General features: G+C 44.2%; 1 protein-coding gene across 1 annotated transcript; it reads left to right on the top strand.

Moving 5' to 3' along the window:
- Positions 1–211: 211 nt before the first annotated feature.
- On the top strand, positions 212–27,467 carry LOC137327122 (dnaJ homolog subfamily C member 15-like). Its single transcript, XM_067992590.1, has 6 exons — positions 212–319; positions 4,469–4,520; positions 13,961–14,034; positions 16,467–16,543; positions 18,864–18,934; positions 24,575–27,467. Exons 1-6 carry the CDS (start codon positions 284–286, stop codon positions 24,643–24,645), a joined length of 381 nt encoding a protein of 126 aa, XP_067848691.1. The 5' UTR covers positions 212–283; the 3' UTR covers positions 24,646–27,467.
- Positions 27,468–27,967: the final 500 nt, after the last annotated feature.

Below are 27,967 nucleotides of genomic sequence, written 5' to 3'. Positions count from 1 at the left end.
GATTGACAACCAGAATGAAAATAAATACACACGTAGAATTCAGTGCCGGGTCTTTTCATTACATATTTCAATGTATAATTTGCATTTGGGATTTAATCCAAACTAAGGAGAGGTTGTTAATCTAGTGAGAATAACAAGAACATTTATGCAGCACGTTGGCACGCACCTCTGTACGGTTGGCAGTAGTTTTGAATTTTGCGCTCGCCCTTTTTTGACCGGGCGCGGATACCGTAGCGTGGTGGACAGGAACCCAGAGCCGTTGGAAGGCGCGGCGCGAGCTGTGATGAGCGGTGGCGAGCGGCACGCGGAGAGTGACGCGGTGAGTGGAGACAATGGGCGCGCTCACGGTACATCCGCGTGCCAGCGGGTGGCTGGTCTCGCTCACACCCAGGGCTTGTGCGCGGCAAAACCAGCGGCCCCTAGCAACGGGGTGGAGAGTGCCGCGATGGGGAGCGGTGGCCCTACCCGCCTCCGCCTCCGCTCCTTGTGCCATTGGACTCCTGGTCAGATCGAGCGGTCCAGTCTCACTAGGCCAAGGAGTGCTGCAGACCGCACTGCGGGGCCGAGGGATGATGCAGGTCCTTCGGCCCATCGAGGAGCAGTCGCCTTCTTATAACTAATAAACTGAAGTATTCTAGGAACCGTCCGGTAACATCCGCGGTGTCAATGATTAAAAAACGGGTTCTAACCCTAACACCCTCTCCTAAAACCTTACTCCGAACCACGCCCTCAAACACTCGCCCCCCATAAGCTTTACCCCTAACACCTTACCTTAAACACCCTCCCCCTAACAATTTAACCCTAACACCCTCCCCATAATCCTTCCTCTAAACACCCCCCTCCCCTGAAACGTTACCCTAAAAACCTCCCTCAAACACCCGCCCCCACTAAACCTTACCTCAAACACCCTTCTCCTAACAATTTAACCCTAACACCCTGCACCTAAATTGCGTGGTGTCAATAGCGCCTCACTTGATTAAAAATATCAGAGTTGATTTTTTAAAAAAGGTTGTTTAACCGGGGGGGCAATTGGAGGCGCGAAGTCATGTGATGAAACCTCCAGGAATATGTTCAACCACAGTTGGCAACTCTACCCTCTGCCCTTCCCTTTGCAGCATCCAACTGGCTCTTTTAATCTCTGCTCCTATATCTGAAAATATTGGTATTTTTAGGCTCAAAATAGTAGCCAGTTATCCACATTTTTGTCCTCTGCCCATGTTTGCCCGCCCCAGCCTGACCTGTCAATATGAGTCGCCTCACAGTGTTATGTTGTGTCTTCGCTCTTCTGCGCATGAGCTGAAGCATCGTGCATGCGCAGAAGAGAGGAGATGCACTTTGGTATACTGGTATGGTAGCTACTGGTTATGGTACTGGATTAACAATCCAGAGATCTGATCCCACCAGAATGTCCCAAAACGCATCACAGCCAATTAAGTACTTTTGCAGTTTAATCACTGTTGTAGGGAAATGTGGCAGCCAATTTACGCACAGCAAGGTCCCATAAACAAGAACAGGAATGAATGCCCAGATCATCTGTTTTTAGTGATGTTGGTTAAGGGATAAATATTGTCCAGGACACCAGGAGAACTCCCCTGCTCCTTTTCGAAAAATGCCATGGAATCCTTTACGTCCACATGAGAGGGCAGACGGGGCCTCGGTTTAACATCTCATCTGAACATGGCACCTCCAACAGTGTCAGCCTAGATTATGCGAAGTGACTATTGACATTGCAGCCGGCCCTGCATCACATGGTTTAGCGTGTTGTTGTGAGGGTGTTAGGATTAAGGATAAGGATAGTGTGCTAGGATTAGGGGTTAGTGTTAGAAACTGCTTTTAACAATGCGATTATTTTAAGATGAGGGTTTGCAATTAGGATCAGGGGGTTAGGGATGGGAGTTAGGGGTTGGGGTTAGGGTGTTAGAGTTGGGATATTAGGGATTAGTGGTAGAACCCGCTATTGACAGCGCATTGTCAAGAAACTGCTATTGACACTGCCACTGTCTCTAGACGTGTCCTAATTTTAATATGTATGTACCTGCTGGTACTGATGACCTCTGGGATTCTGGAGCAGCCACTGTTCCCAGTGCCACTGTCCACCAAGGCTGCCCATGTGAGACTAATCAAAGCTATTCGTACCTCCAGGTTACTGATATCCTGAAGCTGCAGGACAATAAAGCCAGTTTCAGCCCTTCAACAGATAACCACCGAATTAGGACAGCCGGGTGAAATTCCAGGAGTTGTAGGTGGTGGCAGAGGATTTGGGGAATCAGAAAGTGTTGGGAAGTTACTGGGAAGTCAAATATTTCAAGACTGAATTCACTTCAGGTGTACTCCCAAAAGATTAACCTGGCTTTCTCTCTTTTTGGATGCTCACAGGCCTGAGTTGTGTATTTCAGCATGTTCTATTTCTGTTGAAAATTTGCACTTGTTTTTTATTTGTACTCAGACCAGGATGTGCCAAGCTTTTTCCTTTGTGTCTTCACGTGGAAGCAGGTAGTATTGATTAATTCAAATGCAAATGAAATGGATTTATTTCAGAAAATAATATTTTGGGGTACAATATATGAGTAAAGTGAGACATGATGTGTGGTAAGTGGAGCATGCTTGGGAGGAACAGGTGACTTTGAACCTATGGTTCCCAAAGCTTTCCACCACTGAGGGTTTCCTTGTGTCATAATTGGGTTTGTTGTAGATTAATTGATAGAGATTGATTGCTATGAATAGTCAACAACTCCATTATCAGTGTATCATGCGACTACCAGGAAGGTAGGGGGCGAACTAAATGGACTGTCTTTTTTCATCTAGCAATTCCTATGTTCCTCTCTGGTGCCTACCTCTGAGCCACTTATAAAACCATGTTCTCATTAATTTGCATATATCCCAAGTTGGTGACACAAAATATGTCTGCAAATGAGGCGACCACCTCCCCTTGACATTCAGTGACATTACCATCACTGAATCCCACACCATCAACATTCTGGGAGTCGCCTTTGACCAGAAACTTAACTGGACCAGCCACATAAATGCCGTGGCATATCAGGGGCTGGGTATTTTGCGGTGAGTGGCTCACTTTCTGATTCCCCAAATCCTCTTCCACCACCTACAAGTCACGTCAGGAGTGTGATGAAATACTCGCCACTTGCATGGATGGGTACAGCTGCAACGACGCTCAAGAAGCTCAGTACCAACCAGGACAAAGCAATCTGCTTGATTGGCAGCCCACCCACCGCCTTAAACATCCACTCCCTCCACCACCGGCATACTGTGGCTGCAGTGTGTCTATCTACAGGATGCACTGTAGCAACTCACCAAGGCTTCTTTGACAGCACCTCCCAAACCCACAACCACTACCACCTAGAAGGACAAGGGCAGTATATGTTCAAGTCTGGGTGGTGTGTGACAAAGACAGGGGCAGTAGGTGTATGGGAACACCATCACCTCCAAGTTCTCTCCAAGTCACACACCATCCTGACTTGGACATATATCACCGTTTTTTCATGGTCGCTGGGTCAAAATCCTGGAACTTTCCACCTAACAGCATTGTGGGAATACCTTCACCACATGGACTGCAGCGGTTCAAGAAGAAGGCCCACCACCACCTTCTCAAGGGCAGCTAGGGATGGGCAATAAGCGCTGGCCTTGTAAGCAACGCCCATATCCCCAGAATCAATTTTTAAAAAGGACCTGTATGCCCTCTTGCCCTGCACCCTAAACAGGCTCTTCCTTTTCTGCCTCATCTCCTTAATGAAGATCTCCAGCTTACTGTCCTGTTTAAATTCTCCAGCAGCACAATGTTTTCTGTCTCGGTGTGTAAAAAAATCAATAGTGGGACTCGCCCAGCAATATTCAACTGAGCTGACCACAGATAATTTCTTGGGGGGCAGGGGATCCACAGAACACATATCGGGTGGGATGGAATCTAAATATCACCAATGAAACACTCTGTCATATTCTGAAGGAGATTTTTCTAGATTATCTCAATCTGCAAGCTTTTCTCTCATTCAGCCGTTCTGTGTTATAGACGTTGCCTTCTGAATCTATCCTTGACTGTTCAGCTAATCCAACAGTAACTGGTTCAGAAAATACTCAGAATCTTCTTCCATCTTGCAGCGAAACACCCCACTTACCTAAGGCCAAAGAACTTAGGGGCAGATTGGTGAGATGACAAGCACAGCTTACCATTGCCAAGCACCAGTAAATTGTCCAGCTAGGACTGTGTCATCCATTAATAGTTTCTCATTAGTTTCATTTACCTTTGCATGGGGAAATCTGATGTAAGTGAAGCAATGATAGATAACACCTTTCCCCAAAATATGATTGAGTAGTGTGCATTCCTGTTTCATAAAATGAAGATCCAGTATTAGGAGGGCACAATGAGTATGCTGCTGTACCTGCTGTTTTTAAATTGCATTCCTTCGCTGAACATATTTTTGTTTTAAAAAATAAGGTTTTTTCATTCCATTCCTAGGGTAGGACACTGATAGCAGTTGGACTTGGTTTCGCGGCTGCAGCATTTGCAGGTAAGGTAACGGTTAACTTCGCACCTCTGCAGTTCTTCACAAACTAGTGTAGTCCTTTATTTTGCTCTGGTCCAATCTGACAAATATCCATCAGTCCAAATAAGAGGTTGAGTTTTTTTCCCTTAGCTATCACTTTTTTTCCACTTAGCTTCCTTTGACTCTATTGCACTGGTCATGAACCTGTGAGAAAGCTGAGAGGAGACCATTAGGCCCATCAGTGCACAGGTCAAAAGCTGGGTGTAATCTCGTGCACCAATCTCCTTGATCATTAGTAATGCCAAAAGAACAGCAGAGAAAAAGAAACCTGTGACCAATTTTAGAAAAGATTCTGGGAAATTTCTTCTGATTTCTCAAATCCAGCACACTTCAGGAAAGCATGGTTACCTGTGACGCGTCACTAAATATACTGGGGTTACAGACTTCTTACCCCACTGGACCTCTGATACCTTCCAATAGCCCTGCCCGTCACAAATTTATCCAATGCCCCTTAACATTGATAACACTCTGTGCTTGCACTACCTTCCTGGTTGGGTTATCCCCATATGTTGAACTTATATATTAACCATGCATTCACCATTTCTCTTTAAGTTTGACTGGTCATATTTTATTGCAACATTTTATATACTGAAATCTAACCATGTCCTTTAGTAAGAAAGTTTTTAAGTTGACAAAATTAAAAAATGATTTTAAAGGTCCTTTTCTGTAAGCAAATGAGGAAAAGCCTCGACTTGAGTTGATGCCGCTGGACAGCCCCTGCTTGTAATCACTGCTGCCATTTAATCATCTCCTATTTTCCACTTAAGCACTTTACAGGTTATTCTATTTCTTTTCCTGTGTGTGTGTTTGTTTTTTCTCCCCCTCCCCCTTTGTTCTGTTCCTTTTTTAAATGCTGTTCATCTGTAATATCTTCCGTGTAATATTTCCGGTGTGACCACACAGTCTTCTGGTTGCGTTTAAAGATCCACCCTGCCAACTATGGCTGCTTGTTGAATGTGCTATTTTCTATTTGACCATGCAGCTTCCTTCCATTTTTACTTATCCAATTGTGCCTTTTCCTTGTGTGTCTAAATTGCAAACACTGGTTAGGAACATAGGAACAGGAGTAGGCCATTCAGCCCCTCGTGCCAGCTCTGCCATTTGATAAGATCATGGTTGATCTGTGATCTAACTCCATATATCTGCCTTTGGCCCATATCCCTTAATACCTTTGGTTGCCAAAAAGCTATCTATCTCAGATTTAAATTTAGCAATTGAGCTAGTATCAATTGCCGTTTGCGGAAGAGAGTTCCAAACTTCTACCACCCTTTGTGTGTAGAAATGTTTTCTAATCTCGCTCCTGAAATGTCTGGCTCTAATTTTTAGATTGTGCCCCCTACTCCTAAAATCCTGAATAAGTTAATGTTTCAATAATGCTGTCAAATTAACTGCACGTAATCAGTTTCACATTCTAAATGTAGACCCAAAGGCAAGGCGTCATAGTCTCTTAAGTTTTCTGGAGTTGTAGTTCAGGTGCCCTGATGCAGCAGAGCAGATGAACCCAACCTTGCAGCTAACACACCACAATGTAACTACTCTAATTGAGTGGAAGGGGTTAATGTTCTGTGCACTCAAAAAGATCTGCCATCTAGATAATTTAGTTTTCACCCATTTTTATATCTGCGGAAAAGTTTAGGGTTCTCATTTCAGGGTGAAACTTAAGCTTTTCTACCTATTTGCTTTATTTTTTGACTGACTGGGTAGATCTTTCTATTGACAAGTGAACAGCTATATCTAGGTGTACTATCAAGTATATGTTTTATAAGAAATAGCTATTTTGCATACACTTGGAAAGAGTGAAATGCTTGGAATTTTTTTTAATGGCCTCTATAGTAAATCTCCCTTCCTGTCTGGGGCCTTCAGTCGCTGGTGAGGAGAAAGGGTCTCTTTTTGAGGATTGTGTGAATTTACTACCACAATCACATTTGGAAAAAAGGTAGCAATCCCTTCTCCATCACCATATGCCCATTCCTCTGCCACGGAGGCTGGTAAATGCTTGGACCCAGACTCATGTATGTAAGGGGTTTCTTTTACTGTTTCTCGGGCTTATAATAGGTCAGCCAGTTATGTTTTCCTGAGCTGCCCTGCCCGCAGTGCGGTTGCAAATCGCTTACCCCTTCCTGATTCTGAGCTGAGGACTTATCGAGTGGTAACAAAGACAGACAAACAGACCAGTGGATTGGTACAAGGAAAACCAATGTTTATTAATAAGAAAACTAAAAATTGCAAGGTAAACAGTATAATACAGAAGATAAAGAAATCGCTATAGATACAATACAGTCTTACACTTATCGGGTTGGAAGAAACGGACACATCGAGGGAAAAATCTAAAATCACAATTTTAGCAATCCCCCTTTAACCCCCACCTTTATACCTAACTAGGTCGTCTTGTGGCGGCCAGAAAATTAATGCTCACCGGTGAAACAGATGAAAAGGCCTGGCCCCTGTGCCTGCTGTTGCCGTCGACATGTGGTTGCGAGGTTTACTGGATGGCCTTCCTTCTTAGCTGCTAGCAGACAGACAGGATACCGGGCCAGGAGGCGAAGAGAAAGAGAGAGAGAGATACTGGGCAAGCCCCAGTTATACCCTCTTGGTAACAGGTTTTTTTCGTACCTCATCAGCTTGCTTCATTGTTTGATGTAAGCACGAAAACGTGAGACAAAGGACCTCATTTTTGGCCCATTTACATTAATGGCCAATTCCTGTATTGCTGAGTTCCATAACTGCTTTAAGACAAAGGACCTCATTTCTGGCCCATTTACATAATGGCCGGTTCCTGTATCGATCTGTTCCATAACTGCTTTACCATTGTTCCGAATGTACCTTGATGGTTCACCTTTTGTCCTGCGATCACTTCCTGCTCGAATTTTGATGTGTAGGCCGGCCATGTTGATGGCTTGCCTCAGGGCTTGAATGCAGCTGCATTGTGCAAGGAAACCTGTCTGAGACACGAAGCCTGCCAAGTTGTTGGAGAATGCTGCAGGCTTTTTAGGCCATGAGTCTGACCGCAGCCATTTTGAAAGATCCTGGATTTTTAAAACAGTCACACCAGGGTTTCTTTAATAACTCCAATAAATCTTCGGGGTGGGGGGAACATGTGAAATTTTGCGAATCCCTTCATGTATGTGCTGCTCTTGCATGAAGCTGTGCATAAAAGTGGTCCGGGGTGACTTGACTGCTGTTACTTTTTTTTTAAAAAAAGAGTAAACGCTTGGTAACTGGCACAGTGGATTAGACACTGGCCTTTCACCTCTGAGGCCTGGTTCAGCCCAGATTGATGGGACAAACATCTCCTCTGTCTTCTGGCTGTAAGGGCCCTCTGTGAAATGAGTTTGGCCAGTCTCAATCCAGTGCCTGCTTCCCTTGGGCTGGAGCTGAGTCATATTGTGGAACTTTACTCTGTGCAATACATGACTTGGGAATGCTTGATGCTGACATTGGGTGCCTAAAATGAGAAGAATTCCATTCTTCAGCACTAACATCCCTCAGCTTGATGTGCACAAAAAAGGTAAATATTCTTCAATGTGTTTGCCAGAAGACATGACCAAGGGAAGAAACTTGGTCTGTTGGGTATTGTCTTGCTGTTTTGTGGCATAATGGGCATGATTTTAATATGATGGCAGCAGTGGGGGGAGGGTCAATCGGCACGCGGGAAACCCGAAAAAAATCCCTACCTTTCCCCACGCGATCGCGACTTAATTGATGGCCCTTAACGTGGCTTCCAGGTTTGCCGTCTGAAAGCTACGCAGCAGATGGACTGCGCACCCACATGACCTGCTGTCAGCTGGAATGTCTGTGTATTTAAAGGGCCATTGCATCAATGGCTTTTGCTGGACAAACGAGGAACCGGGCAGAATGGAGTGGCAGAGGGGCAAGCCAGCTCCAAGATTCAGTGACGCCTCACTTGAGGTGCTGCTGACCGGAGTGAGGAGGAGGAGGGAAATATTTTACCTGGTGGACAGGAGGAAGCGCCCTGCCTCTGCCACCAAGAAGGCCTGGTTCGAGGTGGCTGAGGAGGTGACCAGCAGGAGCAACACCTCCTGCACTTGGATGCAGCGTAGGAAGCACTTCAATGACCTAACCAGGTCAGTAAAAGTGAGTATAGTAACTGATTCTCCTGCATTCTGTGGTGCACATCAACCATTCCCCCCCCCCTCACATTCTGCCCTGCCAAGACTACTCCATCACATCACTCCTCACACCCACTTAAGGCTCATCATCAACTTACCTTCACTTCCTGAGCACTTCCTCACCTCCCCATTTGTGAACCTACCACTCACCCCAATCCTGATCCAATGTGATGTCTCTGTCATAGTCACCCTCTGATGCATCTCTTTCATGGTCAGCCTCACCCAAAGCAATGCATTCATCGGCTGACCACTTCACCCTCACTCACTCACACGGCTGTACTTTCTCCCCTTGTAGGAGAAGAGAGCTCAGAATGCACGGGTGAGGACTGGAGGGGGGGCCACAACAAATAGTGGTCCTCATAGAGGTAGAATAGGAGACCCTGGAGATCAGCCGCACCATCGCGTGCCTGTCCGTCAGGGATGCTGAGACTGGCACCCCACAAACGTTTGGTGACAGAACTTTAACATTCATCACACACAACATGAATTGATGTTATGAATGATTGGCATGTTGAACAACTCAGTATCCTCATTGAAACATTACACATCTGTGATGATTCTTAATATTATCTTCTGTTCTTTTTCAGGCCCTTCAACAACCGAAGTGACAGGAGAAGGCGATTCCTCAGAGGAGTTCCCGGCCTCTGAGGGTGCACCATCACATCTTAGTGAGCCGTCCACCAACGCAGATACTCACACCTTGGTGGGTCTTAGTGGTCAGTTAGTTGGGTTGGCACCTGGTGAGTCAACACACACAAGTGAGCATGAGCAGACACTGGTGGCAGGGGCAGCTGCGGAGAGTGCACGTGGGTGGGCGCACTGCTCATAGAATCATAGAAAGTTACAGCACGGAAAGAGGCCATTCGGCCCATCGAGTCCGCACCGGCTCTATGCATGAGCAATCCAGCTAGTCCCACTGCCCCGCCCTATCCCCATAGCCCTGCACATTTTTTTGTTTCAAGTACCTATCCAGTTCCCTTTTGAAGGCCGTGTTTGAATCTGCCTCCACCACTCCTTTGGGCAGTGCATTCCAGACCTAACCACTCGCTGTGTAAAAAAGTTTTTCCTCATATCACCTTTGGTTCTTTTGCCAATCACCTTAAATCTATGCCCTCTGGTTCTTGACCCTTCCGCCAATGGGAACAGTTTCTCTCTATCTACTCTGTCTAGACCCTTCATGATTTTGAATACCTCTATCAAATCTCCTCTCAACCTTCTCTGTTCCAAGGAGAACAACCCCAGCTTCTCCAGTCTGTCCACATAATTTAAGTTCCTCATCCATGGAATCATTCTAGTAAATCTTTTCTGCAACCTCTCCAAGGCCTTCACATCCTTCCTAAAGTGCGATGCCCAGAACTGGACACAATTCTCCAGTTGTGGCCGAACCAGTGTTTTATAAAGGTTCATCATCACTTCATTGCTTTTGTACTCTAAGCCTCTATTTATAAAGCCCAGGACCCCGTATGTTTTTTTAACCGCTTTCTCAACCTCCCCTGCCACCTTCAACGATTCATGCACATATACCCCCAGATCCCTCTGTTCCTCTGCCCCTTTTAGAATTGTGCCCTCTAGTTTATATTGCCTTTCCTTATTTTTCCTACCGAAATGCATCACCTTGCATTTTTCCGCGTTAAACTTCATCTGCCATGCGTCCGCCCATGCCACCAGAGTGTCTATATCCTCTTGATGTCTATCACTATCCTCCTCACTGTTCGCTACCCTTTCCAAGCTCTCCAGGCTCTGCTCAGCTGGACGCAGATGCTGAACCCCAGGGGCTATCCTTTAAAAGGAGAATGATCGAGGGACAGCAGCACATTTGCAAGATACTGGAACAGGTGCCATGCACACTCTCCACAATAGTGGAGAGGATGGAGGAGTCCATCTCCTGCATTGATGGACTGGTGGCGCAGGTAAGTGCGGGAATGTCTGTGATGGAGAGAAGGCTAGCCTCCATTGAGTTTCAAGCACTGCTCAGGCCCTGACAACGGCTGTGCAGACTCAGGGTGAACACCATTCTGCCGCCTTAAACAGGCTGACATATACTTTAGAAGTGGCCTTACAAGGCATCACACATGTCCTCCAAACTGTTGTCCAGCAGGGTGGTAGGAGTGATGTGGCCCTGGCTCAGGAGAGGGATCATGGTGAAAGGGGACATGGAATACGGAATGCTCTCCGTTACTAGCTGAGGTATAGAATACAAAAGCAGGGATGTAATGATGGAACTGTATAAAATGCTGGTAAGGCTACAACTGGAGTATTGTGCGCAGTTCTGGTCACCACATTACAGGAAGGACATAATTGCTCTGGAGAGAGTGCAGAGAAGATTTACAAGAATGTTGCCAGGGCTTGAAAATTGCAGCTACGAGGAGAGATTGGATAAGCTGGGGTTGTTTTTCTTGGAGCAGAGGAGGCTGAGGGGAGACTTGATTGAGGTGTACAAAATTATGAGGGGCCCAGATACAGTAGACAGGAAATACCTGTTTCCCCTAGTGGAGAGTTCAAGAACTAGAGGACATAGATTTAAGCTGATTGGCGGAAGGATTAGAGGGGACATGAGGAAAAATTTTTTACCCAGAGCATGGTGGGTGTATGGAATTCGTTGCCCGAATTGGTGGTAGAGACAGGGACCTGCAACTCTTTTAAAAAGTACCTGGACCTGCACCTAAAGTGCTGTAAGCTGCTGCTGGAAGGTGGGATTAGAATGGGCACCTGGTTGTTCTTCGAGCCGGCGCGGACACAATGGGCCAAATGGCCCCCTTCTGTATCTTTTCTATGGTTCTATGGAAGTGGGGACGCCGCTCAAAGCGCTCCCAACGTCTCACCCGTTGCCCCCCCCCCACTCAACCAGCACCCACAATGCTGCCTCTTCTCTAGGTGGCCGAGTCTGCCCCTGCACAAGTGCAGGTGGAGCAGTCTTTGGCGAGGATCAAAAGCATCTCAAGTCAGGGCATGAACATGAGCAACCTGCTGCTACCTTTGCTGCATCCACAGGGGATGCACCACGTAGAAGTAGTAGGAAGTGAAAGGCTATGGATTTGTGATCACAAAGGGCATGCTCAAGGGTGTCTGACAGACTGTAATGTTCTTCATTTATATTTGTTTTTTGTTAAATTCACATTAAATGTTATCATTCTCACCACTACTGCCACGTCTTGCCCATTCTTGAGTACCTTTTGTGATTGTGCCCTTGTGTTCATCATGAATGGTGAGACTTGATGCCATCCAGTGGGTGCGTTTACAGTGGGTGTATGTGTAGTTGTAAGACTGTTTTGTGCAGTGTTGGGGGGATGGGGGGGCTGGTGATGGCAGTACTCGTTCCAGGTGGTCTGAGGACTGGACTATCCTCACTTTGCAGATGTCCTTATGAGAATCGGTCAAATATTAGTGACTAGCTGGCACCACGAGCAGCCAGGTGAGCCACTGCACTGTCGATGGGTTGCCCATCCTCCTCCTCCTCCTCCTCCTCAATGTTGAAGGCAGATGTGGATGCTGGATGAGGGCATGGGGCCTCATCCACCAGAAACCCTCTCTATTCCATGACGTTGTGCAGGACGCAACTGACAACTATAATTCTGTCCACTCTCGCTGGTGCGTATTGAAGCGCTCCCCCAGATTGATCCAGGCACTGAAATCGCATCTTGAGCAGTCCTATCACATGTCCAATGACAGACCTGGTGGTGATGTGACTGTCGTTGTATCGACACTGTGCCTCACTGATGGGGTTTCTCACAGGTGTCATGAGCCACGTGTACAGGGGGTATCCCCTGACTCCGAGGAGCCAGCCCTTAAGTCTGTTTCGTGCGTGGAAGAGGGCTGGGATGTTGGATTCCCGCAGAACGAAGGAATCATGGCAGCTGCCAGGGAATCTGGCACACACGTGAAGCAATCATTTCTGGTGGTCGCAAACGAGCTGCGCGTTGATGGGGTTATATCCCTTCCTGTTGATGAACAGTTCTGGCTTGTGTGGAAGTGCTCGGATTGCACCCTGTACCCGTGGAAAGCCAGTTAGAGAGTGGAAACCCACCGCCCCCTCAGTCTGGCTGAGGTCGTCCAGGGGAAAGTTGACGTAGTGGGACGCCCTGCAAAACAAACCATCGGTGACCTGTTGTATGCACTTGTGGGCGGACGACTGAGAGACCTCGGCGATGTCACTGGTGGCACCCTGGAAGGATCCGGAGGCGAAGAAGTTGAGAGCAGTGGTCACTTTAACTGCCACGGGCAATGTGATGCCACCAGGCCCAGCCGGGAGCAGCTCTGTATGAAGGAGCGTGCAGATGTCTGCGACCACCTGGCGACTCACTCTCAGCCTTAGTAGGCACTGCTTCTCAGAGGTCCCAGAAGCTCAGCCTTTGTAGGCCCCCTCATGAGGGTAGTGTCTCCTGTGACGTCGGTCCCTCTGTTGTTCCCCTCTCTGCTCTTCTGTAGGTCCCTGTGGCGCACCTTTGTCTTGTGGAGCTGCAAGTGGCATAACTGCACGCTGTGCCTACTGCAGATGGTGATGTGCTTCCTCCTCGGATGTACTGGTGAATGCAGCCATTGCTTCCCCCCATCCTGATGATGTCAGTTTAAGGGAGTCCTAAAATTAGGTAAATATGTGTAAACTGAACAATTCTGAGTGTGAACCAAGAATTCTCAGTCCAAACACAAAGAACTCCCAGCCAAAAGTTTGAGAGAACTGAGTGCCTTGCTGCAATAACTCACCTTTTGTGCCCATCTGTCAAACAGGGATTTAAATGGCCAAATGGCTGCCGGGTGCAAACCGCCTAGTTTTCCATGGGAAACATGTTGAGGCAGTGTTGAAATTGTTTTCCTGCAGCAATAAAAATATAAATCACCATTTCAACGACTTTAACTATGTTGATTGATGGTTTAAATATAGTCACTGGGCGGGACTTCCGGTTTCCTGAAGCGTGTGCACGCTCGGCCACCCAGATGGTTCTGGGTTGTGTGCGTTTTTCAGTGGGTTGGAGCCGGAATTCCTTCCCGCTCCGGAAATCCCTGATTTTGTTTGCCCCACCCCCAACGCACCCGGACTTCAGGGATAAAATCGTGGCCCAAGTGTTGGATAGGTTGCAATGCATTCTTTATACGGATGGGTGCAAAAAGGAAATAAAACCATGTAATGAGTGTCTCCTCCATTATCTTGATGCAAAATCAACGTGGTTGACTGCAGGGGGGATTACTAATACAACATGCCCATAGACCATTAAAGGCGGCTGTTTTGTCTTTAATACTGAGAGGACAATCAGAAATGTACCTGATTTTTTTTTCCAGGTCACCATGCATTTCGATTGTGGAAGCCTCTTCAACAAATGATTGCAGAATCGGCAAGAATTATCCCCAGTCCTGTAAGTTTGCTAATAGCAGAGCTTGACTTTTCAAAAATTGTACTTGGAAATTGAAAAGTCTGTTCCCATTTGTACATGTCTTAAATATTTTGGGGTGTGCTAACCTTGTGCGTATGCTGAGTACGCTAATTCGTGTAATGACTTTTGAGAGGGTTTTCTGTTAAGAACATGAGAGTCAGCTTGGGTCAGTTGTAGCTCTTTTTTCTTAGAGTCGGATAGTGATGGGTTCAAGCCCCACTCAAGGACTTGTTCACATAGTCTAGGCTGACACTTAAGACTAGTACTGAGGGAGTGTTGTACTGTTGGAATGTAGAAACAAGCAATTCTGGAAATAAAATGAATCATCCTGACCTCGCCTTCATTCAAATGCCATTTCTTTCCATGACGTACACAACTGATCACTCATATTTTCAAGCAACAAATGCATTTTTCAGTAGTGATTCAGTTAAAAAAATGCAAGCCAATAGGTAGGAAAGATTAACTTTCACCCTAAAGTCCTTGGATGGATCCCCTAAACTTTTAATGAAATTTAAATGGAAGATCATTTTAAGTGCACAGAACATTAATCCTTTCCACTCAATTAGAGCAATTACATCATAGTGTGTTACGGGTGGGTTCATATACATTACTACATGGTGCCCCTTCCCCCTCCCAACCCCACTTCCTTCTGTGTTCACCTCTGGAAAAAACTCTTCCCCCAAGTCACTTATAACAGCACTTTCAAATTCTGAACTGTCTTGCATTTGGCCCTCCATTCACCATGACATTTCTGCAGCTACTGATCTGCTCAATCACACTCTCACCTCTACCTTTGATGTCCTTGTCCCCATTAAAACCATTACTCTCTCTCACCCTGGTCGTTCATCCTGGTACAGCCCTCATCTTCACTCCCTTAAGTCCAAGGGATGCAGACTTGAACGTTTATGGTGGACAACTGGTTTAGCCATTCATTGCCAGATCTGGCTGGACCACATCTGGTCTTGCTCTCCTCTGCCAAAACTGCTCACTAATCCAGGATCATCCTGGAATGCAAAGATAACCCCCAGCTTCTCTTCTCCACTACAAACCATTTTCTTGTCCCCTCTCCCCTGCCTCCTCCACCCTCACCTCCAATAAGTGCGAGGAGCTCATGGATACTTTGCCACTAAGAATAAGAACATAAGAAATAGGATCAGAAGTAGGTCATATGGCCCCTCGAGCCTACTCCGCCATTCAATCACATCATGGCTGATCTTCAACCTCAACTCCGTTTTCCTGCCTGATCCCCATATCCCTTGATTCCCCTTGAGTCCAAAAATCTATCCATTTCAGCCTTGAATATACTCAACGACTCAGCATCCACAGCCTTCTGGGGTAGAGAATTCCAAAGATTCACAACCCTCTAAGTGAAGAAATACCTCCTCATCTCAGTCTTAAATAGCCGACCCCTTATCCTGTGTTTATGCCCTCTAGTTCTAGACTCTCCAACCAGGGTAAACAACCTCTCAGCCTCTACCCTGTCAAGTCACCTCAGAATCTTATATGTTTCAATGAGACCACTTCTCATTCTTCTAAACTCCAGAATCTACTGTGAACGCAACTAGATATTTAGTGACGGGTTCATTTTTGCCATTTTCACACAAAATATTCATGTCAATGAAGTTTTGTGGTAACAGGCTTATTTAAAAAATATATTGTTTAATTTTCACCCGTAAGTGCAAAGTTGGAGGATACAAACATAAAACTAGTGGTTTGTACTGTTTGTTCCTGGCTTGTCTCTGCTTTCCTTTGAAATTAGAAGGCTCTAAAATTTCCGCTGCAGAAGTTGAGATGGCCAAGCATCAGCTCTTGGCAATGATACTCTTGGGTATGATAGTGTAGTGGTTACGTTACTGGACTAATAATCCAGAGAACATGAGTTGAAATCCCACCATGGCAGTTTGGGAATTTGAATTCAGTTTTTAAAAAATCTGCAAATAAAGAGCTAGCATCAGTAAAAGTGCCCATGAAGCTGTCGGATTGTTGTAAAAACCCAACTGGATCAGTAATGTGCTCTGAAGTGGCCTTGCAAGCCATTCAGTTGTTTCAAACGTTCTCAGGGCAGCTAGGGATTGGCCCACAGCCAAACAAAATGGTGAGAGTTTGGTGGTGCAGTGAGAACTTACTTTGAATCCATTCCTGAATAACAAATGTTTTGTCTTCTCTTAGAGGTTTGTTGGTAAAACTACTCTTTTCCTCTGTCGATCCTCAAATTACTCTGATGCTTAATTGTGCGTTTGTGTTTAACAATCAAATAATGGTTCAACATGGCAACTAGAACCATAATTAGCAGGGATTTTGCAGAATCCTGAAGCATAGAATGGCAGAAGTGAGCTCTGCAAACATTAATGTAGCAGGATGTTTTGTATCATTAAGAGATGGGTTACTACATGGATTGTTTATTTTATCTACAGAGCTTTTCAGCATATTACAAAGGAGGATTTGAAGCTAAAATGAATAAACGTGAGGCTAGCCTTATATTAGGTGTCAGGTAAGTGTCTTCACTCATAATTTTACAGATGCTGTTCTGGGTATCTTTCGTTGACTAGGGGGTTAGAATTTCTGTGGGGTCTCTCCCGATCTATCGCTGTAACTTTGGCGGAAAATTATTGGAAACCCCGCAGAAATGGCATAAACGGCCGTTCCTCCAGGATCCACGTCGATCATGCGGGAGAGGCTCTGCAGGATTCTACCCGTACGTATCCAGACTGTTTGCCCCCATGTACAATGACTAGTTACATTGAATTAAGTTTAACCAGACTTAATAAAAACTTTTTTTAAAAAAACCTCAAATGCGAGAGTGTACGTTTACAAACACTGACCTGTTGCCTCTAGTAAGTTGAGAAGCACTTAGCTGCTTGTGAAGTTAACATCTATCTTTTGTTAAACTCCAGATTCTAAATGACTTTCTGAATCTCTTTACCAACCCCATACAAGCAAAATATTGTAAAAGTTGGTCTGGTCGCTATGACTACCTATAACAATATGCCAAGCAGTGGCATCTATATGTGACATAATTTGCGTTATAGACAGGCTCACAGCAGGAAATCTCCAAAGATAGTATATATATCCAAGAATGCGAAGTTAAATTACGGGCAAAATCTACAAAGGGCTGATGGTCATCATGAGGCAGTGACTGAAAACAGGTTTGGAACCAAGCCATGGTACCCATTTAAAAAAGGGTAACAAAACAGAACTTGGGTAACCGCAGAACCATTTGTCTTGCATCGATAGTAGAATTAAGAACAAACTTGAAGATTGCCTTTACGAGGATAACTCAATTAACAGCAGTATACATAGTTTCAGAAAAGGAGGAAGTCTATCCTGACCAATCTCCTCGAATTTTTTTTTCCGAAGAAATGGCTGTGACACTTGAGCACGTAATCTAGGCTGACACTTCATTGCAGTACTGAGGGACTGTTGAAGGTACCATCTTCTGGATGAGACCATAAGAGATAGGAGCAGGAGTAGGCCATTTGGCCCTTCGAGTCTGCTCCGCCATTCAATGAGATCATGGCTGATCTGATTTTTACCTCAACTCCACTTTCCCGCCTTTTCCCCATATCCTTTGACCCCCATGCTGATCAAAAATTTGTCTAACTCAGCCTTGAATGTATTCAATGACTCAGCCTCCACAGCTTTTTGGGGTAAAGAGTTCCAAAGAATCACGACCCTCTGGGAGAAGAAATTACTCCTCATTTCCGTCTTAAACTGGCGACCCCTTATTCTGAGACTATGCCCCCTAGTTTTAGATTCCCCCATGAGGGGTAACATCCTCTCAGCATCTACCTTATCGAGTCCCCTCAGAATCTTGTACGTTTCAATAAGGTCTTCTCTCATTCTTCTAAACTCCAATGAGTATAGACCCAAGAAGTTAAACCTAGGCTCCGTCTGCCCTCTCAGGTCCCCATCACCTCTGACAGTGCAGCTCTCCCTCAGTACTGCACTGAAGTGACAGTCTAGATTTTGTGTTCAATTCTTTGGAGTGGGACTTGAACACACAACCTCTGACTCAGAGGCGAGAGTCCTACCAGTGAGCTACAGCTGATACCTAAGGTGTTGTCAATCACAGCCAGTTCATAAAAGTTCATAGAGGTTCCACCCTGGGTCACATTTCTGCTGGCTGCCCACAAAGATGAACGACCGGATATTTTAGCGGTAAATATGCGAACGACCTTTTTTGTTGAATGAGAGATTTGGGGGGTAATTTTAATCCCCAAGAACAGGTGAGTTGGGGCGGTTGGGCAGTAAAAGTAGTTAGTTTTTGGAGTGGGACTGCATCCCGGCTCCAACACGCCCACTTCCATGTTTGACCCAGGTGCGTTAGGATGTGCACGTGCAACAGACACCTGGAAGTCCCGCTGGCACTCAATGCTGACAGGCCGATACTTAATGGAGCAATGTACCTCATTGTGATAATTGAGGCACTTAACTTTTTGTGTATTGCAAATGTAAAATGAATTTTACTGTACCTGTTCGGGTTTCTCATCGCTTCTGATTCACGTCGGATGAAAGCAGGTGGGAAAGGCTGGATCGATGAGGTGAGAGCTTTTATTGCACTGCTTGTGGACCAGTAGGAACAGGAGTGCTTCATCCAAGCTCACCTGACCCCCACGATTGGCCAACCCCCCCCCCAATGGTCAGCCCCGATGAATGAATCACAGTTGGTTAGCTTCTAACGTCACAGGATTCTACAGATCTGGGAACATTTCTTAATTCTTGATAAATGTTCTGAGTGAGCAATGAGTCTGGATTGATGATGTTTCTTTCTCTCTTTCGCTCTCTCTGTCTGACTCTCTCTCACTTGCCAGTCCATCAGCCAACCGATCGAAAATTGGAGAAGCCCATAAGAGAATTATGCTGCTGAATCATCCTGACAAAGGTAGGAATAATAATAAATGGAAACTTTAAAAAAAAGTGGGTCATTTTGTATTCCGTGGAGGGTAAGTTAACTCCAATTATTGTAGCTGGACTGGAAAGTCACATAACTTTTTAATGATTATTTCTTGTATGGTTACTGCTTGCAGCATCCAGCTAACACCTATCTGCCACTTCTAGAAGTTAATATGCAATGATTAATCAGAAGTCTTATTGATAGATGTTAAAGTTTGAAGTGCATCCTATGGTAAACCGGAGGGAATAATCCAACTGATGTTGCAAAACTCTGAAGAACAGTCCTCAACGCTAAGTATGTGCAGTCTGAAAGTCTCTTGCCAGTACCATAGTGAAAAGTGGCCGCTGCTTATCCATAGTTGAGTTAATTAATGAAGTTTAATACCCACTGAGATGTCGTACCTAGCATCCCTGTGCTCGCTGACCTACATTGGCTCTGAACACCTCCATTTTAAAATTCTCATCCTTATGTTCAAATCCCTCCATGGCCTCGCCCCTCCCTTTTTCTGTAACCTCCTCCAGCCCTGTAGCTTCCTGAGAACAGCATTCTTCGAACTCTGGACTCTTATCCACACCCAACGCACCGCGTCCCCTCCCCCCCGCCCACCTTCCTTCACACCACCATTGGCGGCCGTGTCTTCATCTGCCTAGGCCCTAAGCTCTTGAATTCCCTCCCTAAACCTCTCCACTTCTCCAACTCTCTCTCCTTTGGGAAATGTTTAAAGAAACATTTAACGTGATACAGAACCGGTTTATACCCCTGAGGGGCAAGAACTCTACTTGCCAAAAAAAACAGCCATGGACAACTAAAGAGGTAAGGGACAGTATAAGACATAAGGAAAGGGCATACAAAAAGGCAAAAAAATGGCACAGATCATGGCGAATGGGAAAGATACAAAGATCGACAAAGGATCACAAAACAGATGGTAAGAGCTACAAAAAGAGAGTATGAAAAGAAACTTGCAAGGGATATCAAAACCAATACGAAGAACCTTTATAGTTATATTAGGAAAAAGAGGGTGATCAGGAGCAGTGTTGGCCCCTTAAAAACTGAAAGTGGGGATATTGTCATTGACAATGGGGAAATGGCGGACATGTTGAACAATTACTTTGCGTCAGTATTTACACTAGAAAAAGAGGATAGCATGCCGGAAATCCCAAGAAAACTAATATTGAATCGGGGACAGGGACTCGATAAAATTAACATAAGTAAAACAACAGTAATGAAGAAAGTAATAGCATTAAAGAGTGACAGATCCCCAGGACCAGATGGTTTCCATCCCAGGGTTTTAAAGGAAGTAGGTGAGCACATTGCAGATGCCCTAACTATAATCTTTCAAAATTCTCTAGATTCAGGAACTGTCCCTCTGGATTGGAAAATTGCACGTGTCACTCTGCTTTTTAAGAAAGGAGAGAGAGGGAAACCAAGGAATTATAGACCAGTTAGCCTAACATCTGTTGTGGGGAAAATGCTGGAGTCTATAATTAAGGATAGGGTGACTGAACACCTCGAGAATTTTCAGTTAATCAGAGGGAGCCAACATTGATTTGTGAAAGGTACGTCGTGCCTTACAAACCTGATTGAATTTTTTGAAGAGGTGACTAAAGTAGTGGTCAGGGGAATGTCAATGGATGTTATTTATATGGACTTCCAGAAGGCATTTGATAAGGTCCCACATAAGCGACTGTTAGCTAAGATAGAAGCCCATGGAATCGAGGGAAAAGTACGGACTTGGTTAGGAAGTTGGCTGAGCGAAAGGCAACAGAGAGTAGGGATAATGGGTAGGTACGCACATTGGCAGGATGTGACTAGTGGAGTCCCGCAGGGATCTGTCTTGGGGCCTCAATTATTCACAATATTTATTAACGACTTAGATGAAGGCATAGAAAGTCTCATATCTAAGTTTGCCGATGACACAAAGATTGGTGGCATTGTAAGCAGTGTAGATGAAAACATAAAAATACAAAGCGATATTGATAGATTAGGTGAATGGGCAAAACTGTGGCAAATGGAATTCAATGTAGACAAATGTGAGGTCATCCACTTTGGATCAAAAAAGGATAGAACAGGGTACTTTCTAAATGGTAAAAAGTTAAAAACAGTGGATGTCCAAAGGGACCCAGGGGTTCAGGTACACAGATCATTGAAGTGTCATGAACAGGTGCAGAAAATAATCAATAAGGCTAATGGAATGCTGGCCTTTATATCTAGAGGACTGGAGTACAAGGGGGCAGAAGCTATGCTGCAGTTATACAAAACCCTGGTTAGACCGCACCTGGAGTACTGTGAGCAGTTCTGGGCACCGCACCTTCGGAAGGACATATTGGCCTTGGAGGGAGTGCAGCGTAGGTTTACTAGAATGATACCCGGACTTCAAGGGTTAAGTTACGATGAGAGATTACACAAATTGGGGTTGTATTCTCTGGAGTTTCGAAGTTAAGGGGTGATCTGATCGAAGTTTATAAGATATTAAGGGGAACAGATAGGGTGGATACAGAGAAACTATTTCCGCTGGTTGGGGATTCTAGGAGTAGGGGGCACAGTCTAAAAATTAGAGCCAGACCTTTCAGGAGTGAGATTAGAAAACATTTCTACACACAAAGGGTGGTAGAAGTTTGGAACTCTCTTCTGCAAACGGCAATTGATACTAGCTCAATTGCTAAATTTAAATCTGAGATAGATAGCTTTTTGGCAACCAAAGGTATTAAGGGATATGGGCCAAAGATATATGGAGCTAGATCACAGATCAGCCATGATCTTATCAAATGGCAGAGCAGGCACGAGGGGCTGAATGGCCTACTACTGTTCCTATGTTCCTTTAAGACCCCCCTTAAAACCTACCTCTTTGACCAAGATCCTAATGTCTCCTTCTTTGGCTGGGTGTCAATTTTTGTCTGATTACGCTCCTGTGCAGTGTCTTGGGACGATTAACTACGTTAAAGGCGCTATATAAATGCAAGTTGTACTTGTTGAGTAGAAGATTCTAAATGCACACTGCTTGACTAGTGAAATTCTGAATGTGAAGCTTGATGTTTTTCTTTTTGCCCAATATTTACCACAGCTACATATATACTCATGTTAAGACTAGAAGCCCATGTCTCTGTTTGGGGCTGAAAGTAGGGAGGAAGTCCTGTCCATGATGATCATTTTGTCCCTCTGGTTTCCCTCATGTCAAAGCGCTTTCTCTAAAGGCAATAGACTCCATACCATACAGGTGCATTCCTATCCGTTGTTCTGCTCTACTCCCCGAGCACTCTGATATTCAACAGGCGACTTTTCCTCCCATCTTCAGTCCAGGCTCCTGCTGCTGATTTTAAATTTGAGTCAAGCCCAGCAGGACAGACAAAGGGAGAGGAAACATAAAATCAGCAACGGGAGCTGCAACTAACGTACAACAGTTCTGCAGGAGCAGAGCAATCGGTCATAGGAATGTGCTGGTTGAAATAAGTAAAAATAGAGAGGACACCAGCCAACGTGAAGCTGAGAATTTTGGAGGATAGGAGCTTTGTAATGACCCTCGTCTATTATGAGTAGATGAATTTTTTCTGGTGGTATTTTGGAGGATTGTCTTATACTCGAGTCACCTTACATGCAAGTATATATGGTAATTGTTTCCACAGGAGTGAACAACTGTCTGTTATTCCAGGTAATTAATGGCCAATGCAGTCTGGTCAGTCAAATGACCTGCTTGCTCTTAATTGTCTTCATTCTGCATTCTTCACATGTCATAGGAGTGTAGAAACATGGTAGGTGGCGAGCCCGGAGGATTTGTCCTGCAGTTTGTTGGGCCATCCTACCCTCCTTTTCTCTTCACACTGAACTCTCTCCCGCACATCCACTGCATCATCACCTGATGTTGCACTGAGTTGCCACTCATCTGATACTGCTTGCTCTTGCCAGTAACTCTCACATTTTTAAGGTCCACCACAGGTCCAGCTACAGCAAAAGAGGAGGAAAACAGTCCTCCGGGGGATGCACTGTCGCTCGCTCTCACCCTTCCAAGCACCAGCTCAGAATTTGGCACTCCGTGTATTGTAGAGCGTCAGTTAGTGGGGTCTGCACTGGAAGATTTCCTGTGTACTTGCAATCATCTCTCAACTGTAGTGTTGCTTAAATCAGCTCTTCCCAGTACTTGGACCCAGCTTTTACATATTGGTACTTGAGTAAAAATTGTTATCAAAGGTTAGAGTTCAGTTTAGCTGCTATCTCAGCTGCCCCGTATATCTGACAGAGCGAGGTGTATTATGAATCAGCATGTCATTTATATTGAGTGATTCTACCCCTGTAACCACATAGGTAACGCAGTTTAAATGAAGATATAGGCTTCACATAGCCTTAAAGATTAAGAAAAAAGGTAGATTATAAAATGAAAAGATGGATATTGAACATTGAGCTTTAAAACTAGATTGTTTATATGATGATGAGGTATACTCAGATATTACAGTGTATCGTTTGGGACTTTTGTATTTCCATACATAGCAATTCCCATGCATTGTAAAAGTGAGTTCTTTGTGAAAAGGTATTTTAAGGATATTGTAGTATTATGGTCGCTTATATAATTGTGGTTAAAACCTTTCCAATAGTCTAATGAGAATACGTGAGAGTGTGGGAGACAACTAGACTGAACCTATTTTGTGGCAAATATTTGACAACTGACCTGTGGAGAGCAGTATTTTGCTCCAGATCATTTTGATTCATTTTCCAATTAATCAGCTAAAACTGGAGCTGAATGCACTTTTAACCAAGTTAAAAGCGAGTTAACTTTCAAAGTAATTCTGATTATGTGTAAGCATGTGTTCACACTACAACTTCAGCATTGCTGGTGAAGTGATTTCCACTTGTCGGACAAGTCAGAGCCTGACCACAAAGACAGCTGGTGTGAGATCCAAACCAGGTTTAAAAAGTGCCCTACCTGGAGCTAATTTAAATCTTTAGACAGTGCAGACACTTAACGTTTAAATGTTAACTGCTGAAAGAGGAGGAGTGGACAACTGTCTGCTTGGCTGGAGAATTGCGGATCTAGCCAGGCAGTGTTAATGATACATTATAACTGCAGTATAAAGCTTGATATGCTAATAGTTATCACCACTATACACCCATTTGTACACCCTTTCTTGGGAGGGGGCTTAATCTAATTTGTTGCTAACAAAAAGATTAATTTAGTGAATCCTAGGTGGTGTGCATGTAAGTGCACAATTTCAAACTTTAAAATATTTTTACTTTTTTTGTATATCGAGTTATGATGATCTAGAATCCACTGCCTAAAAGGGTGGGGGTGGTGGAAGCAGATTCAACAGTAACCTTGAAAAGGTAATTGGATAAATACTCGAAAGAAAATTTTGCAGGGCTGTGGGGAAAGAGCATGGAAGTGAGACTAATTGGATAGCTCTTTCAAAGAGCTGGCACAGACATGATGGGCGGAATGGCCCCGTCTGTGCTGTATAATTCTATAAGCGGAAGCCTTTTTTTTAGGGTATGCTGATTGAGATTATACAAAAACGTATAGGTATAGGCTTTGAAGCTGCACTGTTAATTATTGCTGTTCAGCACTTTTGCAAATCATTCGTGGCAAAGTATTAATGAGGTGACATGACATGACTGTGCTTATTTGTTTCCCTGTAACTTTAGGAGGATCGCCATTCCTAGCTGCAAAGATCAATGAAGCAAAAGATTTAATGGATTCTTCCAGCAAAAAATGATTCCTGAAGATTGTGTTATTTAATATATATAATTTAGCAGTAAAATTTCGCACACTTACTGAATAAGGAAAAGCGCTATCAAAATTAGATATATTAAAAGGAACGATGGACACTATCCTATAATGTCGTTGAAATAATGTCGTTAAAATGGGTTTGTTGGTAAAAATTGGTTTTGGAACTTTTACTTGGAGCCATAAAATATAAATGTAATTTTCTTTTGTACATGGTATGAATTAAGTTCTGCAAAAGTCCTGATTTAGAAGAGTAAAAATATATTTAGACACGTGCACTATCAAGTGAGTGGGAGGCCTGCGACCTAACCCTAGCTCTGTGGCAATCACAATATGAATGAATTTGATTGTACGGTGGAACCAAAACTGTATGTGATAACTTCATTTTCATTCCTTGTACTAATAACTCTACAAGTATTTAATTATTATTTTGTTAGCTACAAGAATAAGGTGGACACCATTGCATATTTCAAGGGAAAAGTGGATTTACATTTGAAGCAGAGAGAGGGCAGGGAACCATTGATCAGTGAGTCCATGCAATAGTTAAACCTGAGCTTGTCAGTTGTCTAATGACCAACTAGTAATCATCAGTCAAAGGGGAGAGTGGGGTCTCTTTGGGGTCAAGGTGCCTCTAAGATGATGTGCCAGGCAATGGAAGTTCAGAACCAAGTCAATGATGTGGTAGAATCCAAGGTGATGTTAATTGACTAGCCGGGCTAGCTCACCAGTTGAACCTGGAAGTTTAACTTTCCAGTGGGGGTTGGAATTCTTCCCGTTGTCTCCAGATAACCCTGCAAACCAATGGGTAGGGTAGTTGTAGCTTGACAAGAAGTGGGAAGCTTACCAGTGCTCTGTGCTGGTGAGGATTTCTGGCATAAAGGGGAACAGAGGAACAGGAGTAGGCCATTCAGCCCCTCGAGCCTGTTCTGCCATTCATTTAGTTCATGGCTGATCTGTACCTCAACTCTAAAAGTTGAGTTAGACGGACACCTAAAAAGGATCATCATAAATGCTAATGCGATTCCTCAGTAGTTTTGTGATGACGAGGATCTCCAACTAGTGGGTAGAAACCACAACTGCACTCTGGAAAACCAAAGGTTTATAGGCCTCAAACTAGTTGCAGAAGGGCAGCTTCAAGGCCAGTTGATAGTTCCTGCCACTGTTGACCAAAACCATTGCTGTTCTCCTTCCACTTGCCTAGAGCAGCTTTTACGAATTCACCATACCTGCTGCCCTAACATTAGCTTGGTGACACAGTGAGGAGTTCACTTCCTCCCATCAAGCTGGTTCATTAAGGCTTTCTAACCGTGTAACACATCCCACCATTTTTTTCAACCTGGATGGATTTGTCCCATTGTGCCAGATGCAAACTCATTATGGTGCTTTTTCCACACCCCAAAGATAGCCTCATCGGTTTTTTGGAGACCACCAGACTTGTTCATTGGCACTAGTCCAGAGCATCACAAGTGACAGCAGACTTAGGCCAGTGGAAGAACAATTTGGGATCATTTTTGTGGAATTGGTTGCCCATGCGGATCAATAATCTCAATTCATTTGCAGGTAAGTGTGAGGTAATGTTTCTTGGAGGGAGAAACAAGGAATGGGAGTATACTGTCAATGGAGAGACATTGAAGTGTGTGGAGGAACAGATCTAGGGGTTCAAATTCAAGTGTAGGTAGATAAAGCCATTTAAAAAAAAAATGGCAATAGCATTTTGTGTTTTATAAAAAGTGGCATAGAGTACAAGAGCTTCAAGAAGAAGGCTCACCACCACCTTCTCAAGGGCATCTAGGAATGGGCAATAAATGCCGGCCTTGTCAGCGACACCCATATCCTGAGTACAATTTTTTTTAAAGTAAAAAGGCATTAATAAATTTGTACATGGCAATGGATAGGGCCCATTCATTCCTTTCTATGATAGCATTCCCAAAACTCACATGGAATGCCATCATAGAAAGGAATTAAATTCACAGAGAGTGTGAGTATCAGAGTGATACCAGAGATGAGAAACTATATGAGGAGAGACTTGAGATATTGGGACTCAATGTTCTATTATTGAATCACGTGTCCATATTTAATCTTAGCCCTAATAAGCTCTTTTCACTACTCAAAGCTTCTTGACACACACAAAGGCAAAAGGCTTTGATACTCCCAATGTCGAGGTTTACAGTTGAGCCAGAATTCTGGAGATAGGCTTTGAGCAATGCGTTTTGTTTCAAATTGCCTGACAAGCTTTAATTTCTGAATTAGAGGTCTAATACTAAAATCTTATATTATAAAGAAGAAAGACTTGCATTTATTGAGCACCTTTCACGATCTCAGGACGTCCCAAAGCGCTTCACAGTCAATCAAATACTTTTGAAATATCGTTACTGTTGCAATGTAGGAAACACGGCATGCAATTTGTGCACAGCAAGCACCCACAAACAGCAATGTGATCACGAAAACAGATTATCTGTTCATTATGTTGGTTGAGGACTACATTTTGGCCACGAGACCAGGGAGAACTCCATTGCTCTTGTTCGAAATAGTACCGTGGGCTCTTTTACATCCACCTGAGAGAGCAGACGGGGAATCAATTAAAAGTCTCATCCGAAAGACGGCGCCTTCAACAGTGCAACACCTCTCACTATTACTTCCCGAGAGTTCAGATACGTCCATTGACTCTAAGAGATGAACTCACTCCTTCTTCTAACAATCATTTAATTGACATCCCTAGTGCACTACTGAGGAATAGACCACAGCATTCACCTGAGGAAGGAGGAAGCCTCCGAAAGCTTGTGAATTTCAAATAAAATTGCTGGACTATAACTTGGTGTTGTAAAATTGTTTACAATTGAGGAATAGATAGATATCCTTGAAGAAATAGCGAGACATGAAATACCGATGGACTCTGCTCTTTGTGCCTTTCAGCCAGCCTCAAACTCAAATTTGAATTGATATTCCTTAGCAACAGATTTTAAGTACTCCAACATTTTTTGGAAGAAATATAGGAACAAGAGGAGGCCATTCAGCCCTTCAAACCTGCTCTGCTATTCATTTAGGTCATCAATTACCAGCCTTTGATCTATATCCCTTGTTACCCTTACCTAATAAAAATCTGTCGATCTCAGTATTGAAAATTTCAATTGAACCCCAGCATTTGGGGGAGGGATAATTCCACATTTCCACTACCCTAATGGAGCTGAACCAAGGATTACACACTGAACATTGTGTACAGTATATTGAACACTCCCATTTTAACCCTTTCCTTTCATACCTACTGCATGGATTAATGGAGAGCGAGTGACCCAAGGACTCCCCTAATGCTC

Source organism: Heptranchias perlo, chromosome 11 (genome assembly GCF_035084215.1).
Source record: "Heptranchias perlo isolate sHepPer1 chromosome 11, sHepPer1.hap1, whole genome shotgun sequence".
NCBI classification, from domain to species: domain Eukaryota; kingdom Metazoa; phylum Chordata; class Chondrichthyes; order Hexanchiformes; family Hexanchidae; genus Heptranchias; species Heptranchias perlo.
The sequence above is the reverse complement of the archived record's forward strand: the minus strand, read 5'-3'. Positions and strand labels throughout refer to the sequence as shown.